Source organism: Tympanuchus pallidicinctus, unplaced genomic scaffold (assembly GCF_026119805.1).
Source record: "Tympanuchus pallidicinctus isolate F22 unplaced genomic scaffold, pur_lepc_1.0 scaffold15, whole genome shotgun sequence".
Taxonomy (NCBI): Eukaryota; Metazoa; Chordata; class Aves; order Galliformes; family Phasianidae; genus Tympanuchus; species Tympanuchus pallidicinctus.
In genome coordinates, this window is record NW_026294669.1 from 11,647,568 (window position 1) to 11,665,631 (window position 18,064).

At 40.1% G+C, this 18,064-nt stretch overlaps 1 protein-coding gene across 4 annotated transcripts in view; it reads right to left on the reverse strand.

Moving 5' to 3' along the window:
• EPB41L5 (erythrocyte membrane protein band 4.1 like 5) overlaps positions 1 to 18,064 on the reverse strand; it is a 47,598-nt gene that overhangs the window by 21,582 nt on the left and 7,952 nt on the right. For all 4 annotated transcript variants that reach the window (XM_052676408.1, XM_052676409.1, XM_052676410.1 and 1 more), the window contains 13 exons: positions 17,379 to 17,483; positions 12,994 to 13,036; positions 11,779 to 11,857; positions 9,369 to 9,413; positions 9,012 to 9,064; positions 6,762 to 6,882; positions 6,268 to 6,355; positions 5,560 to 5,648; positions 4,642 to 4,711; positions 3,737 to 3,906; positions 3,000 to 3,106; positions 2,486 to 2,513; positions 377 to 419 (listed from right to left, as the gene is read on the reverse strand). In XM_052676408.1, coding sequence (XP_052532368.1) covers positions 377 to 419; positions 2,486 to 2,513; positions 3,000 to 3,106; positions 3,737 to 3,906; positions 4,642 to 4,711; positions 5,560 to 5,648; positions 6,268 to 6,355; positions 6,762 to 6,882; positions 9,012 to 9,064; positions 9,369 to 9,413; positions 11,779 to 11,857; positions 12,994 to 13,036; positions 17,379 to 17,483 — 1,041 coding nt within the window. The remainder of the gene's footprint in view (positions 1 to 376; positions 420 to 2,485; positions 2,514 to 2,999; positions 3,107 to 3,736; positions 3,907 to 4,641; positions 4,712 to 5,559; positions 5,649 to 6,267; positions 6,356 to 6,761; positions 6,883 to 9,011; positions 9,065 to 9,368; positions 9,414 to 11,778; positions 11,858 to 12,993; positions 13,037 to 17,378; positions 17,484 to 18,064) is intronic.

Sequence of the window (18,064 nt, forward strand, 5' to 3'; positions counted from 1 at the left end):
GTGTTCAGTGAAACAAGGCCTTGCCTTAACCAGGAATCAACACTGGTGCTGATGGATTATTCCAGGCCTTTTGTATTACTTAGCATGTGGAATTAATGTGCTCTGGATACTAAAATCTTGTACACAGAAGTACTTTCTGTACCTATGAAAACCTGCATTTATAAGTAGAATAATTTATATAGCACAGAGATATGGTATATCCTCTTCATTCCAGATAAGTTAACCAGCTATCTTGCTTTAAATAAGTAGCTACTACTTCACTTGCAGTTTGGTTAACTGCATGTAACTTTTGATAGAGGGAAGGAAATAATGACATCCTCAGATCTGCTGAAACACATGAAAACTGTCTTTAAAAGATGAAAGAGATAGGCCTTACTTGTGATCCATTGGTCTGAGTAATAACAGCACTGTTTGGGAAACTGAAAGATAAAAAAGGATTCACATCAGAATCAGATCAACAAATTCTTGAAGTCTGACAAAAGCGTAAGAATTTTCAAAAAGAAACAAGATTTAACGAAGACCTTCCAACATTAAACATTCTCAACGAAAAGTTTGAAAACTTATGTTCTGGGTCAACCGCCTCATTTTAGAAGAGTAAGGGTTACCATGTTGGTTTGCTTTGTTGTTTTTGTTTTATCTGTAATTCATCTTTGTTTTGTTATTTCCTCTTCCTTTCCTGACTCAGTTCAGCCCTTCTGATTCAGCAGTAAGGCAGGGCACTTTAAAAGCAAAAACTGTATGATTTTTATTTAAACGCTCAATAAAACACAACATTGTCAAAACCTCACTTACATGCTGTAAGTGTTCTGTCTGCTCCTAAACTAACACGCCTCTGATTTAAATTCCATACCACAGTTTGGCAGAAAAAAAAAAAATATCAGAGCTTCTTCTGTATACAGGCTCTAATAGACTGAATTACTACTTTGGTCTTAAAAGCAGCTATTCAAAGTTTTACACACAAAAGTTCAGCACGGCATCAACAATTTTATGCTTTTTGTTATTCTACATATTCAAATGTTTGTGTTTTTGTGAGATTTAAAAGCATGAACATCCTGTACAATAACTAGGTGTTGTAAATCTTATGCAAAGGTAAGTGTTCAAGAAAAGATTTATGGCATTTTTTTTTCCCTTTTTTTTTTTTTAATGGCTCCAGGATCTTACCACTAATTACTTTTTTGATTGATGATCTGGACAACAGCAAACCAATATGGCAAACTGACAATTTAAACAGATCTCTGTTTAAGCTCTTCCTTGCCTGCTTACCAACTTTGCACCTTCTATTCTGAGAGAACGTGGAGGTTACCACAGAAGAGAGCAGAAATATTTAAGAATGCCTTCTGGGCAGCACATTCCCCATTGCTGAGGTAATGCCAGAGAGTGGAACAACATACATCTTTCATGATGCATTTCAATTAGCAACACTGGAGTGTAGAGTTTCAGCAATGGCATTGATTGCTCTGCAGACCAACATAACAATGCCACACCTATGTGGAGATAGAAGGCTGCCCTTATCAGAAGCAAAACTGTATATGGAGTTTCTCCTCCCACTCTCACAATGACCTAAGCAGCATGAAACTCATGGGAGGCCATAACAACAACAGCATGACGAGAGCACTAATTAATCAGGCCGTCACACGTTTCGTGCAGAGGATATTCAAGCACCCGAATGATAACCAGCATTAAAGAGAACTTTCCAGTGTCATGAAAAGGAAAGCCAGCAAAGTAGGGAACTTGCCTATAAAGTCCCAAAGTCAAAGAGACCTCCACTAAAGCAACTGCAGCAGCACTGGCCTCACCTTTCCTAGGCTTCCCCCACTCTCATGGAAGAAGCAGCCTGGACTGAAAGCAAAACTTGGTTCCTCCATTACCAGGGAATTCTTTTAGCCTGGTATCCTCTCTTCCTTGATGGAACATCATAAAACCCAATGATCTGGTTTCATTTCATACTGCAACTATAGTATGAACTTCCACATTCAGAAAGACTCCAGAATAGAAATAGGCATAGAAATGAAGCACCTAAAGGCTTCTCTCTCAGTGCTGGTTGTGACTAATTCGTTACTATCAGTATATAAGAACATTCTCAAAGAATGTACAAATAAATGTAAGTACAGTACAGAATTTAAAGATAAAAGCACTTCAAACACTTACATATCTCAATACATTGCCAGAATAGGCAGATCTCAGCAAGAACCTCATGTTTTCACTTGATCTTTTTACATGGCAGCACAGGGAACTACAGCTTATAATCTGCAAGTTATCAGCAGCTTATAATCATAGCTAGTCATAAACAAATAATGTTGCCCTCTAGTAAGCAAAATCTTCAAATAGTAGGATTCGTTTAAGGCAAACAAACAGAAAATCCACAGCAAAACTACAGGTAAGAGGTGAATGCCATTTACATTCAACTAATCTTATAACTACCTGCAGACATGCACTCAAATATAGCTGACAAACATCAAAGAGAAAGGTTTAGAATGCATCTTACCTCGTTTCTTCAAGTTTAGCAACATGTGCTGCAAAAGTATACATAAAGTGTTAATTAAAAAATTTGTAATTAACCTGTCAGTTAAATATTACAGTGTATAATTAACATAGTCAAGCACTGACTAAAAGTAGGCAGCTAAAGACCAAACGTTGCATGCATCCCATGTATAACGTGTGAAAAACAAAGTTTTAAATTGTAAAAATAAATAATCTCAAGAGTAAACCAAAGATGTGGATTTAAGCAAAGATCTGCCTGGAGGTCACTTTGCAAGAAGGAGGAATAAGAGACAAAGTGAGCACTACATGCTGCCAGGCAGCACGTTGTGCTTTGGACACAAACATTTTCTGACAAATAGACATTACCTCCAGAATAAGTCCAAAGAAACCTAATTTCGAAAATTCAAGAGAAGCAATAGGAAAATGCCTACACAGAACCTTTTAAGGACATGATCATCTTTAGAGGAGGTCATCACAGTGGACTGTACGCATCTCAAAAAGAAAAGTCACTCGCTTACCTTTCATTTGTAGCGTCCGTCTTGAGTATCTTTTGCTGGGCCTCCTTTCAAAGGATGCTGATCTCCTTGCTTTGTTGGTCTTGGTGGTTTGGTATTCTGTTTTCCCACTAACAGTGCCAAGTAAACAACAACATCACTTTTTATGATGGAAAAGAGACACTGTACACAAAAATATTACATTTCTAACTTAAATTCATACTTCAATAATCAGATCTCAGTTCTATTTTAAAAGTCCCAAACTTAACACTTCAGAAAGTCACAAAAAAAGGAATTTTATGACATCTACCCTTCGTCCATTTTCCCAAAACAAAAAGCTGAAGGAAAGACTTCTTAAACATTAAGTTGCTGAGAGAGCAAATTTTCCTTTGCTCACTTCTTGGTGATGGTACATACACAGACAGAGGCTGAAAATTCTAGTAGGAAATAAAACTTAAGGTAGCTTGCCAAAACTCATAGAAAAAGGCAGTAACAAAGCTAAAATGATAACATCTAGATATTCTAATTCCCAGGCAAGTCTTCTTTCCCCAAGGATTATTTTCCGTAAGCATTTTCAGTACATTGTTTTCCTCAGGACTCTGTAAGAAAAGGGCTTGGTGTTGGGCTTTTTTTTTCCTTTTTATTTTTTTTTCCCTGTAGTATGTGTTACCAGGGTGATTGCTAGTTGCAGTTATCTCATAATTCTTGTGGCCTCACACTACACACCGAGTTCAGATTGAAAACTGATGGACCCAACAGACCTGTACCGGAAGCGGGAGCCCAGCCGAATGAAGCCTGATCTGCTTGAGCTTTTTTGGACAGGACCTCGGAGCCGGAAGAAGGCGTGATGTTCCACTGCACATTTCCACAAGTGTTTGCAAGCCTTGGGGTGATCCAGTCTAAAGACAAAAGTATGCTCCTGCTCCTTCCCCTTAAAACACACAAAGTACGCTAATGATTTGTAAGAGGCTTAAACAAATCAAAGACACAATTACATGCAGGCCAAGTGGAATACTTTTTTTAATAGATACTAAAATTTGTGGTAAAGGAGAAATAATTAAGGCAGAAAAATTAATCTTCTTGGAAGATTTAAAGAATAACTGCTCCAATGTCTTACGCTGGGAATGGCCAGCACCTGTAAATTTCACAAAGCAAATCTTAACTAACTACAAGTTAGAGACATTACTATTATTGTTATTATTATTATTACTATTATAGAAAGGGTAAAGTCTATGAGGCTAACTTGGTTTCACTTCCAAATCTGATCTCTTCAAATTAACAATGCTCACATTTTTATCTTCTCAGCTCTGAGCAATTTCTTCCCACGGGAACAACTGTGGCATCTGTCCAAAGAATTCAATCCACTAGAAGTGCTACCTGGCCTTTTGAAAAACCTTCTTGCACAATGCACCAAAACCAGTACATGGTTTCCAAATTATCTGATCTTCAGTAGTTTAATGAGGTATTCCTCTTTTAAAAACAGGGTGAGAAAAGAAGTGATTTAGCTTTTTTATTTCACATTTAACTTCCTTTATTCTTCACAAAAAGTCACAATCAAAAATCTTGGAAGGCATCTGTGTTAATTCTCAAAACTTACAGATCAGGAGCATATAAACTAGTATTATATAATCAAGATTGAGATGTAACTAAACAGATTGTTATCTACCTGTTCATCATCTTCAACAACAACAAGAGTGAGTTTGTTCTTCTTGAAGTCAAGTCTTGTTATCTTTGGCCTGCAAGATGAACAGAAAAAACAGGTTATGTTCAGCTCTGTCAATAGCAGCTCAGTGAGAGCTAGGTTAGACGTGATGATCCAAGTTTTTCTACCTCCTTCCCTGCTTCCTTTTTTTGTGGGTGGTTTAAGTTCAGGCAGCAGAGCTTCATTATACCAATGGATGGCAATACATTACTTTCAAATTTAACACTTCAGTAGAAACTTTCAAGTAAAAAGCAACTTCCAAACAGTTCGATCTATCAGAATTAAAATAATAATTACTTGAATGGAAATCAGACTTCCCAAATACCACTGCATGCCTCATCTTCCACAAGCACACAAAACTGAACTCATAGATACAAAGGCAGATCAAACCTTTCTAACGCATCATCAAATGCATTATTAAAAAAACCCAACAGCCTGTAGAGTATACTGTACATCATTTGCAATGCTGGCTGTTTCAGAAAATTCCAAATGCAGACAATACGGTACGACATAAATGTATCCACTTTCCTACCCAACCAGCAAAAAAATACCTAGACAACGATGGAGGGGCTCCTGTACTGAGTTGACAGGACACACAACTAGTATTTTTGCCACAAAGTGAGTGTTTCTCTGCAAAATTTATAGGACTGGACTAAAAGTAACTATTCTTACGATGAAATTTTGCTCACCATCTGCCTGCTCATTCTCTGTACATGATTAAAAAAAAAATTGTTTCTGGATGCTGTAAAAATGCTTCACGGGTCTTGCAGGTACCCAGTATTCCCACTTCTCTCATGTTAAAAAGCAAAAATAAAAATTGGGTAGTGCAAAAGAAAGAGTGAAGATATAAATTGTATCTCAATGCACAATTGGAAAGCTTACCAGAAAAACAAACCAATCTTTGTGTCTCCTTCAAAGACGAGAACTCCTGTAGGGGTTAGTCCCAGGCTGTAATCATTGCCATCCCTTGCCTAAATACCACAGAATAAAAATCATGCTCATTTCAGTGTTTGACTACATATCCACATTACCCAGTGATTAATATAGCTTATTTGCCCAGTGTGACCGTTAAACATGTATCTGGTTATTTAGTGCAATAAGGATGTCCTAAGTGTTTCTACATTCAATGATCTTATGCAACGGGTTTTTCTAGATGGCATCCCTTCAAAAAGACAAAAATAAAATGGAAAACCCAAGTTTCTTGATTTGTCTTTGTAATAAGGACTGCCTTTGTGCGGTCCTTCTCCACAGAACATCTATTTTTACTTGCAGTTTTTCAAGAGGTGACTAACTGGACTCTGGCCACTTTTAATTTAATTACTATGATTTGCACTTAGCTCTCAGTCAAAATACAAACAACAGAATGCCACACCAAGTGCATATTTCATACAGAGCAAATATCCTTGGATTTCTATCATCTAGAAAAGCACAATATAAGGCAGAATGTTGATAGAAAGTCACATCACTTGTTACATACTTTAGATGAGTACTGTGCTCCATTTTTCTCCCTCAGAGCAAAACCTGTGTTTAAACGCTGGACAAAGCTAACATTATCATTTCAAAAGGTCACCATGCTGTGGTTAAACATACCTTGACTATGTGCATGTCTACACCATACATTTCCAGCCACTTAGCTTTGTTTAAGTAGTTAGTTTCAGCCTGTGCTGGTGTTTGCCCCCTGAAATACATTTTTTGCGTTAGGTTAATGCCTGAAGAAGCACAGAAAGAAAAAACTGGCATACGAGGAAAGAGGAGAAGAAAGCATGAGAGGTTGTGAAAAACCTAAGCACTGCTGACCCTCCTTCACCTTCACTAACATGAAGGTCACTTTCGAAAGTTTTAACGCAAAATCTTTGCAGCAAAAATTGTTGCATTTCAAGATTCTGCAACCTCATTGTTTTACTCAGACCTTTGGAAAGCTTCATTTTTCATATTACATCCTTTAACAAAATATGACAGAAACACATTAGGATTACATTTTTCTATAAGAACAAGAAAAAAGCATCAGCAGTATCTTCTTAGTATGCTCACTTCATAGAAAAATGAGTGCAAACTTGGTTGGCATGCACTGGAAAATCTTGTACCTGCATTCCTTCCACTTCTCGAAGATGGCCAGCTCCATCTCCTCAGTCTGAGTAGGCACAAATCTGAACTCAGATACCAGCTCAGGGACATGCTCAGCAGGATCGTAGTCCCCAAGTTCAGCTGTAACAGAACAGCATTATCAGTGTTCACCATAAAGACAGAAAATACGAACAGGAACTGTTGTGTCCTTTTCTAGTTCAGATACTAATGCTTCTTTCTGTGCTCCCCCTTCTCTTCTCAGTCTTCCCTGTAATTGCAGTGTCACCTTTTATTGACAAGGAAGTTAGGGACACACAAAAAAATTATTTTACTGTCTACACAAAAGTTTTATTAACTTTTATTAATTATTTATTAATTTTATTAAAAAAAAGCTTCTTATAAGTTGAAGTTATCAACATCCTTGAAACTATTCTTGTGGAAAATTTTCAATCTTTTTGTCACTGATGTCTCCACTGAGCCAACAGCTGACTCAAGTTACAATGGAATTCTGTATTGAGTTATTAAAATGTATTCAACTTGTAAAATGCAAAAACAGTTTTTAGCTTTCCGTGAATTATTTGTCCTGCTCTAAAAATTAATTTTTGGTTTTGTGACGATAAATCCGTCCTGCTAAAGTTACTCTGTATCAGGATGTCATCATATAGGTGGTGGTTTTTCTCTTTCCCTTTCTCAAGGACTGCAATGTCAGTACCAAATGGCTCATCTAGTACCCTGCTGCACGCCCAGCAGGGGCAAGAAATGATGCTACGTAGAGAGCATACTGGAACATAGTAGTCTGTGGGTGTGCTCTGTCAAAGTGCAGCCCTCTTTTTCCACAGATGCTAACGAGTCCTGCTGGAAAGACTGATGTATGCCTAAAATGCTGACATTCAGTTAAGAAACTTTTACAAGGAAGTCCTGATTCCCAGTCACTGCATATTTGCTCCTCCCACTGATTTCAAGTGGGTTCTTGATGTTCAACTTCTATCCAAAAATTCAGAAGTAATTCTAACTTGGAACTTGATCTTCCAATAAATGCTAATAATTATTCTGTCTGCAAAAAGAAACTACATATGTTATACAGGAAAAAGAAAGAAAGGAACGTATTTGAAAAGCACAGAAAAGTCAAACCTATAAAGTACTCCACAGGTGCACAAACTACACACAACACAATGATGTGTCTTGGATTTCTGAACACAGTGGATATATTAACAGCCTTTTTGCTCCCCTCCTTCTCTCTTCTTTTCTTTTTGATTATTTTTTTTTTCAATGCTGGCAGAGGAAGTCTGTAGTTCCATAATAATTTACTCCCACTAAAACGCCTGCCTCTGTTGAAAGGAATGCTGTCAAAGCCAGCTTGGGTTCCAGCTGATTTAAATGAGAGTACACAGCTGTCAGACAGCAAGATGAAAGCCCTGCTGCAGGCCTCATTGCAGAGGGAGGAAAGAAAAGACCAGCACAAAAAGAAATGTGTATATGGTCCAATTAGATCACTTAGATTTTCCAAAAAGTTACACACTGAACCCGTATCTTTAGGCTCTAACAATGCTAATATTTTTAACTGCAGATTGTATGCTATCTGTTTTTCTTCCATTCAAAAGAACAGGGGAAGAAGACAGGTTTCTTTACAGCTTAACACCAGCTCTCTGTACCTACACGTGATCAGGGCTATTAGTAGCTCCTCCCCTTAAGAAGGCAAAACATGTTTTGGAAAATATCCGTAAGAGGAAGAATTTCAGTGACCTGGCCCTGTTACCTAACTCCTGCTCACCAAGTGCAACAGTACGCTGCTTTACAAGATGAATGCTGCACAGTGGATTTGTGCTGCACAAACACATGGCACATCTCCAAATTCCCTTTTCCGTACCACAGCTTCACAACAGATTCTGGGATGTTTTTGTAGACTCAAACTGGGTTGAACGAGGCCACATTGCTATATCCTCCAAAAAGGATATAATCCAGACACATCTGGAACTTCAAGCCTCCCCTCTTTTGTGGGTTTCTCTGAAACTACAGCAAGCTTCACGTTTGTTAGGATCACATCCTCAAGTAACAGCCACAAAGATCAATGATGCACACCCTACGCAAGTAGGTAAAGGACACACTGCAGCTCTCAGGGAAACCATGGATAGGCAGTTCCCAGGTGGAATCAGAAGTCAAAGGCAACTCATTAATATGATATATAATAAACTCATTAATATTAATATTAATATGTATATATATATAAAGCTATTCAGGCAACTTCATCCTTCCCCCTCATACCTACTTACCTTGCATATTATAAGCTGCCAACTGGACGGCTGTGTCAAAAGGACATTCCAACCTGCCCAAAGAGAAATGCCTCATTAAAACCTCTTCTGGCACTATTTAGCAGACAACTCATACACCAGACAGTGAGAAACTACAAACATTTGGTACAAAAGTGAAAAAGGATTAGTAGATTTTCACCAAATTAATGAGACAAGTACCAAGCTAAATGAGCACTACTCATGCAACAAAAGTATAGAGTTCTAAAGAAAAATTCATTACTTAGCAAAACTTACTAGTCATCCAAACATGGAAGTTTAATAAATCCTATGCTAATCACTGTGTAGTTGTCCAAAAGACTGCTTATCAGGAATACTTACTTTCCACTCAGAATATCCAGTTTTAGCTGCAGAACAAATAAATACCTGCAGGATTAAATGAGAAGTCATTGATTAACAGTTCTAATGTGTCACTCAGTTCAGACAAAGCAGTTAGAGCCTGAAAAACTTAAGTTTTCTTCTCCTTACAGAGCTTTTCAAGACAGAAGAAATTGCATTAAGTATGCTTCACCAATTGAGTTAGTGTGGCACACATTTCAAATGACATAAGCCCTGAACTGGAAGTTGTCAGAAGATGAACTATACACCTGCATGGAAAAACAAAACGGAATATCTAAGTCTCATCAGGATCAGCAGAAAAGGATGGGGATGCAGGTGACAGCAGGCTCAGCGTGAGTCAACAGCATGTCCTGTCAGCCAAAACTGCATTTTGGGATGTATTCATTCAATAGTTCATGATCAGTTGGTCAAAAGAGATGATTCTCCTGCTATATTCAGTGTTGGTAGATTTTACATCACTGCCTTGCTTATTTAGTATTCTCCTTCTTGTGTAAACCAAGCAGGCATTAAATGAAAAGCGTTTACCCCCTCCAGCGTGCAGCATCTTCCAATCCAACAGCACAGCCTTCTTTCTGTATTATAGCACAGCTTTACATTAACAACAGAAGCAGTCTCACCAGCTGAAAGGATGACTTCAGCAATAGCATCCAGATTGAATTCCACTGCAGTTGAACAGAAGTCTTACATGAAGGCAAAGATGATGTTTCTGTTTCAGCCCTGACGTTCACTAAGATCATTTGTGTCTTATGTCTGCTCATACCCACATACATGGATGTGAAACTGATGCAGGCAGCTTTTCTACAGATCCCTCAGAAATCCACAAGTACTTTGACAAAGCACTCGTTATCCAAACCTGGCCTCTACATAAGGAATGCATTTGTTTAGTAGTGACCCTAGATATCCAAAGAATGAGCACAGACTCCCAGTGTGCAGTGGGTGTGACCAACCTGTGCTTATCTGCCACACAACACTTGCAAACACAATTCAAGCACACTTCCCGTGCTCAGGCTGCGTTACATGACCTCTGACTGGTAACAACTAGCAGGAAACCAGCAGAAAATGTGACCAAGCTGCACCTGTGGAAACTGATGACAACAGTCTCCAGCTGCATGTCCTATCATAAGATAAAGTGGAACTCCTGGAAAGCCATAGTATCACCTGTAACCCAGAGCACAGCTCCTCTTCCCACTGCAGCTTCATGAAACTGTCTCAAGACAGAAGACAGGCGTGCTGCACTCCTGGTCTGGGGGATTAGCTAAGTAGATAGACAGGGTTTAAAAGCCCTCAGGTTTCAGTTCTGTCATGCTAAAACCTGCACAGTGAGGTCTGACTGGCAGAACTCAGTCAAGACAGATGAAAATGTTTCAGATTGGTAGACAGATACTGGTCTGAACTCTTCCTATTACTATGATTTTTAAAGATAACTATCTGTTGATCTGGGTACATAAAACAGGAAGTAAAACGTTCCTCCCAGGTTACCAAGAAGAAATTTAAACAATTCTAACATGAAATTAACAGATGTGAGTAAGAAGCTGCACAGAGTACATATGGTTGCAAAGGGTAATGCTACTGTAATCTTCCTGGTGGCACTCTGAGGGATTTGGCTGGAGTGCAGATCTACGATTCACACAGAGATAAACACCAACACCAAGCACACCCACTTCGCACTCTTAAAAATGGCTGGGGGTACGAAGTGTCTACAGCTGTCAAGAAAACATAACAACTTTGTTTTCTCTCCAAAATGGATCATCAGCAGTGGCGACAACAATGCGAAGTAACAGTTTTTCACAACAGATTTATACAGCTGACAGATGGTAAGTTGTGTTCCCTTTCAAAGCACCCCAAATACGTCTCAGTCCAACATGAAATGCAGCACTGTGAACGAGCATACAAAATGCTTTTAACGAGAGAATTATCTGCTCACCTGACAGTACAATCCTCCACAGGCAGTACTGTCAGCCCACCTCAAAGCAGTTCACACTTACACAGCATTTTCTCTTTGTGTAACCACTGCAAAGATTATGGATGCAATGAAACATAACCTACCTTATTTCTACCAAAGAAAAGCCTGCAGGTCAGTGCTTTTCTGCCTAAAAAAAGAGGCAGCTAAAACTAAATGCATTCAGCAGAATACAGATAAATGATAGCACGTCAGTAAAAACGTCTGTCCATTGCATTGTATAAACAGACAGGCTGCTGGAGATGCATAATGAAAAATAATGCATAAGCTAATATAGCAAATACTGATACATTTACCAACAGCCAGGTAAACCATCAGCTTTAAGCAGTTCTCCAGAGCACTGCATAATTGTTCAAAGAAATACCCCAAAGCCACACTTCCCTGGCCTTTTTCAGGCTCTCATGGCTGTCCCCTTCACAAAATCCATCCCACCTTGTTAGCTCCTCACGCAGATTGTTGGGCTCTGACGAGTAAAACTTGACACGAAAATGCAGACAGTATGGCGGGCCGACTGCAAAGGAGAATTCATTCAAGACAGAGTTAACATGTACCAGGTGAGACTTTTTTTTATTATTATTATTACACAGAATCACATCTCAAACACTGACTGAAATCAGCACTGTCCTACCACAAGATCTTAAGGTAGGAATTTGTCTGTGACATGGAAGCGCAGGGTGAAAGTACACTTAAATATACACACAAAAATGCTGTGTGTGTTACACATCCATCCAGGAGTCATATCACATTAAGTTGATGTGTCCTGCCTAGCATGTGAAAATCCAGGTTAATCCCTCATATTTAAGGGCTCCATCCATCACCAAGAAAGCTGCGGATCTTGGCTCTGTGGTCAGTTCAATTCCTACACTGCACACTGTGAGCCTCTCCGGTGACTTTCCATAGCTCTGGGAAGCACACACTATTGACAATTTTTATCTGTATATTCCAGTAAATTTTTGACATATTTGAGGGGAGATATAATAGACCCTTCTGTGGAAGAATCATAATCTCTGGAAACCGAAGAGTTAATCCAGCAGAAGGATGGTTTAACAGTTCTTTAAAAATGCACAGCCCTCTGTACATTCCTGTATCTTGACATTAGGAATTTTCTTTTGGTGCTTCCAAAATGTTTGTTTTACTAATAAGAGCACTACAAATCCCCAGAGACTTCCTGCATCAGGCAGAGAGGAAGCTGCTGGACTAAATCAGCTGAAATCAGCTGATCTCCCAGATTACCCAAACATGGACCACAGACTCAAGCAGGCCACAGTGAGAGTTGTACTGTGGGTAATGAATGACTGGAGAGATGGACTCAAACAGTGAGGCATTCTGGGCTACTGCAGGGGATGGAGGCTCCAAGACAAGTTTTCCTATAGACTGGATAAAGATCTGTGGTACTAAAGCACCTTCAGCTGCCTTGTGTCTATTTAAACTATAATTAATGAGCCTCTAACATGTTTAATTAAGGGCATTAGATGAAAGTAATATGAGCTGTAGAGGGAAGAGGTCATTAAGCAGTGAGCAGCTACACACTGGGTTTTGTCCCTGTGTTTTCCTTCCTGAGCACGGCCCCTCTCACACCTCACACTGCTCAACTCTGTACCTCCTGCTCAGTGTGTGGTTCAAAGAGAAAATGGGAAGGACACTTACTTTTAACTTGCTTTTTGATGCTTTTTGTGTTGTCCAACCAGTGCTGAAAAATAAATGCATTCATCAATAAGGAGAGAAGACAATAAAAAAAACCCTGCATTTTAATTTTAATGAAGACCATTTTGTAAAAACAACTAGTCTATTAAAATGGTCTAATCCAAATCTTTTACAATTCTCAGTTCTTAGTGCCTACTGAAGATACTTTCAGCCAAAATTTATAATGCAAATGTTAGTAACAGAATCATCCTGACTTACCTTGTTTAAATCCAATTGTCAAGAACGTATCACCCATTTAAAAGTATTCTGCCACTATTTCTTTTTTCAACTACTAAAAAATTCACCCTAAAAAATCCAACCAGAAACTGACCCACACATCAATAATCAGGCAGAGTAATCCAGGGAGGCAGAAACCAGAACCGGACTTTCTGACTCAGCTGAGATCACTTAGATGTGGAGAGGACAAACAAAGTAAATATTGTTGTCTTTTGGTCCTTCTTTCTGGATCACACAGTGCAGTAAATACCAGCAGAGCTGTGGATGTCTGAACAAAGCAGTCAGCTCCACACGATTCTCCAGTCTATTTGCAGCTGACATTTCAGCAATTGTTACATGGGAGTACAGAAGTTAGCGCCTCATTTACTAATGCTAATTCTAAACTCTATACTAGACATAAAGGCTGACTACTCAAAGCCAAAATAATGGTTTAATTTATACTGCACACAAGAGCATGTGAAAAGTAAGCTGTAGATGGCAGGCCGAGAGAAACTCCTACACATATATCATGCTTCCTAACACAACTGCACAAACAGCCACTGCTGAAGTGTTTACACCAGAAATTGAAGTTGGGAAACCAGCACCCAGCTAGCAGAAGAAACCTGCTTTGGAGGGCCATCAATACCTGGACAGCTTGCAGCACCTAAGTGACTCAGTGCATCAGGAATCCTAGCACCCCATGCAATGTAATGGCATGGGCTGAACAAGCTGTCCTGCACCCCGTGTCCTGGGTGCTCGCAGTGCCCAGGTAACACTGCATTACCACCCCAAGCCCAAATGGCACCTCACAGCTCATACAGACAAACTCCATAACTAGCAGCACGCCTTCGGTTCAGCTGTGTGCCATGAAATTCGGAGCGGGCCCCAAGGAGGGCAGGAAAGCAACAGGACTATGAGACAGAACCGGTACTGCCAGGTTGTGATGCCAAGTGCAAACCTGTTCCTGCACTCGGGGCAGGGCTGTCACACAGCCAGGATGCAGAGACTAATGGATCAGGTGGAGATCAGAACACCACCAACTGCTGCACATGCCCTTAATAGTCATTTAAACAGAGTAGCTACAGAAAGCTATTTAAAATGTTATCTACTATTTCTAAAATAAAGCAGGAACCTTAAAGAGGAATGAAGTAAATATTTGTCAGCTCTGCTTACAGAGCCATTAAATGGAGTATTTAATAAAAAAAAAAAAAAGCTAAGATCTCTCTTCCTATTCCAAAAACTCATTGCTCTGAGAGAACTGACTTACTCCTTCCACCATAACAACATACACTCTCCACCTGAGGCTTGCAGGTGATTTAGACACAGGATAGGCTAAGAGAGCCTCTGCAGACCACCAGAGCAGCTGTGTGCCCGCCTCACTGCCCTTCTGCTTTCTCTCATCTCCTCCACATTCCAGTGCAGGCTCTGGGAGGCCCAAGACAGGCACTGAGCATCCAAGTCTGCTCAGCAGGGCTGCTGCCTGCAGAGCCTGCTTGGGATGGCGGTGCATGGCAGAAGGGAAACAACTGCTTTCCAACGGAGGGCAAGGAAGGAAAAAACCCACCATGTGCATGGATGCACACAGACATCAGCAAACTTAAGATTTACTTCAAGTGATTAAAATGGAATTCAAGTGGACCTGGCAAAAAGATCCTTTACGTTCACACTGACGAGAGTTTGTACAATGCAGCCTGCTGCTAAAATCCAGAGATAAAGCTCCCTAAACAACAGGCAGCACATGGAGCAAAGTACTGGGAGTCATTACTGAAACAGTCTGCTTCTTCAGAAATAATAATCTAAAAAACAGCAACAGTTCAAGAAGGTAGGGCAAATAAGTTTTTGTTGCTGCTTTGTTCTTAATTAAGATGGTGAGGGTAAAACCTGCCCCTGTTTGTGAACCTCACGGCTGCATACGTGGTGCAATGCTGTACAGCCACTTCCAGCACTGAATGCTACAGATGGCAAAACAGCTGCTGAAGAAACAGAGCTCTGCACTATCACTCCATTAGGAACAGCAAGTCTTTGATGCTTGCAACTTAAACAGTTAGTAAATTCCTAAGTTCAGCAGTCAGCACTTCCTTACAAGAAACGTCTTTTCCATGTGGCTAAGGGGAAAGCCAAAAGCCCAGCAAGTTATCCCCAGCCTTTTTAGGTCCCATCACTGGGCATGCTATGCTGCTCAGCATCAGCCTGAACCAAAGCTGCTCAAATTCAAACACCCTGTTCCCTTGGCTTCAGTAGCACTCAGATCAAGCCTGGCACGCTGTGGACAAACATGTAAATACGTCCTTTGCCTCTTACTGTGACTATCCTTATCCACCAGACCAGCAATTAACACAGAGATGACATGAAAAAGACAGTTTTTTCACATCACAAATTCCTTCAACAACTATCTGAATGCTCAAGTGCAAAATATCAGGAAGAGCTTGTCTTACATTTTGTTTTGTTTTTCTGAGCACATCATAAATTCGAACGCTGACCTCCTACCAGTCACTGAAGTTCAAAAGAATCAATAAAAGGCATCTACATATTTGGAATAGTATCCTTTGTATAGATGTGATTTACTGAACATTCATTTGTAATCAAAACAAGCAGTTTCTCTCAGATATTGTTTTTTCCAGCTACCTACACGTTGCTAGCTTTCTAGGGTTTTTATGCTTTTTTTTTTTTTTAAATATCTTCACGTGCAGCCAGGCAGTGAAGCAATATAATTAGATTTAAATTGGGTAGCAGAAATGATTTCTTCCTTCAGAGTTAGTGGATAGTCCTGTTCACTATGAGACTGGACTCTTGTGCTGTTGATTTAGCAAGTCTGCTGAGTAACTGTTGAAAAGTCACTTGGTAGACCCTGCCTTTGTTTCCAGGTTTTCTTTGTGCACCAACCGCATTTCTACCAGAACGTGCCAGTTCCCCTTTGCAAGAAAGCTGCCATCACAATAGCTGCTCAGCTCCTGAAGCAGTTGTCTCCGGCGGTGGTGCTCAGCTCTGATGGCACAAAGCAATCCTTCCTGCTTTGTTACAAAGAAAGTATCTTCGATGTCCAGTTTAAACAGACGGTAGCTTCTACCGAGCCTCATACATAGCTAAGAAAAATAAACAAAACTTCAAAACCGCTTTGTACCTGGTACGGGGTGTGCTATCAGGTACTCATCATGGTTGTCTGGACAGGAAGCAACAATTCGCTGACAAAAGTGAGCCATAAGCCACTTCTCAGACAGAAAACCTTCACAGGTTTCACAGTTTCAGGACAAACTGACATTGCCTGACAATAATACAGTCCGGGCCAACAGCTTAGCACACAGGTTGTGCCATCAGTTACAACTAACTCCCCACGGGATCCTAGGAGCTCACAGAAATGCTTCAGATGCCACAAGTCAGAATATCTAAAGCAAATTACATCTCTTCTGAAGTGGATAAATAGATGCAATGGAGCCATTTACTAACAATACCTACTATCATCACCTCTGACTGTGCATGCTTAACACAGCTAACACGACTTTCATAAATATAAAGAGGTGTGCAGTAGACTGCCTTCTAATTTCTGTTGACAGGAGGTATGCATGGCTCTAAATAACATCCCCCCTCCTCAGAACAAGCCTTTTCCTCCTCAGAGCTACACCTCTCTGCTCTGCGAGAGGCTGACACCCAGCAGCAGCCAGTCCTTCTGGTCACGGAGCTTGCTTTGGGTGCCAAAGAGTCAAATGCTTTCTCCTCAAAAGAGGAATGCATGATTACAGGTTGAACACAAAACTTGACCTCAGTAATTCTGAACAGAAGCCATCAGGCTTACAAACACAGGTGCACTAAGATATCCTAACATTCCACTTAAACACAAAAGGAAAAAATAATAAGGAAGTACACAAGGAGCTATCCTTGCAGGCTAAGCCATGAAAAGCACCTATATAAAACTATACAAGTGCATGTGAAAGAAGGGTGGGTGCTCATGACAAGCAATGCTCTGCTGCTGTTTTCAAAAGCAGCTGCATTTTCACAAACTAGCTTCCAAGAGGTTTCCGTGAAAACCATCTGGTATGTACACAACCATATCCTCCCAGAGACAACACACAGCTTCAGTTTTCTTTGGGCTTTTTGGTCAATATTGCAATTTAACATTGAGATTGACTGCTACTCACCGCCACTTGTGCAGAATCCATGAACCTTAATCCAAAATAGTCGCTTTCTATAAGGTCCAGATGATACATGATCTGCTCAAACAGGAGCTGGCCTTTGGCTTTTTTCTGAAAAGACAGAAGGATTTAATACCTACTGCACAATCTGCTCTCTTACCTAAGTATGCTTTACATTGTAATTACAAAAGTAAGATGACTCAGAAATTAAGCTTCCTAGAATATAACCTGGAAAAGATTTTTCTCTCATGTTTTGTGATGCCTATTTTTCTGAATGCCAAACGCACACCTCACAAGAAGCATCTGTAATATCCTTGTATGCCATGCATAATTAGGGAGGGAAGAGCTAGGTTGCATGTCGGCGGAATTTCTTTACAGAGAGAGTGGTGAGGTGCTGAAACAGGCTGCCAGAGAGGCTGTGGATGCCCCGTCCCTGCAGGTGTTCAAGTCCAGGTTGGTCAGGGCCCTGAGCAGCCTGGTCTGGCGTTAAATGGGGAGGTTGGTGGCCCTGCCTGTGGCAGGGAGGTTGGAGTTTCACAATCCTCGAGGTCCCTTCCAACCCTGGCCATTCTGTGATTCTGTGATAATGCCCTTTTTCGGAAAGTATTCACATGGACTTGACAAGGCTGACAGTATTAGAATATCATTTAATCACTGTCCCTTTCAGGCTTTCCTTATCCATTGATAAGGAA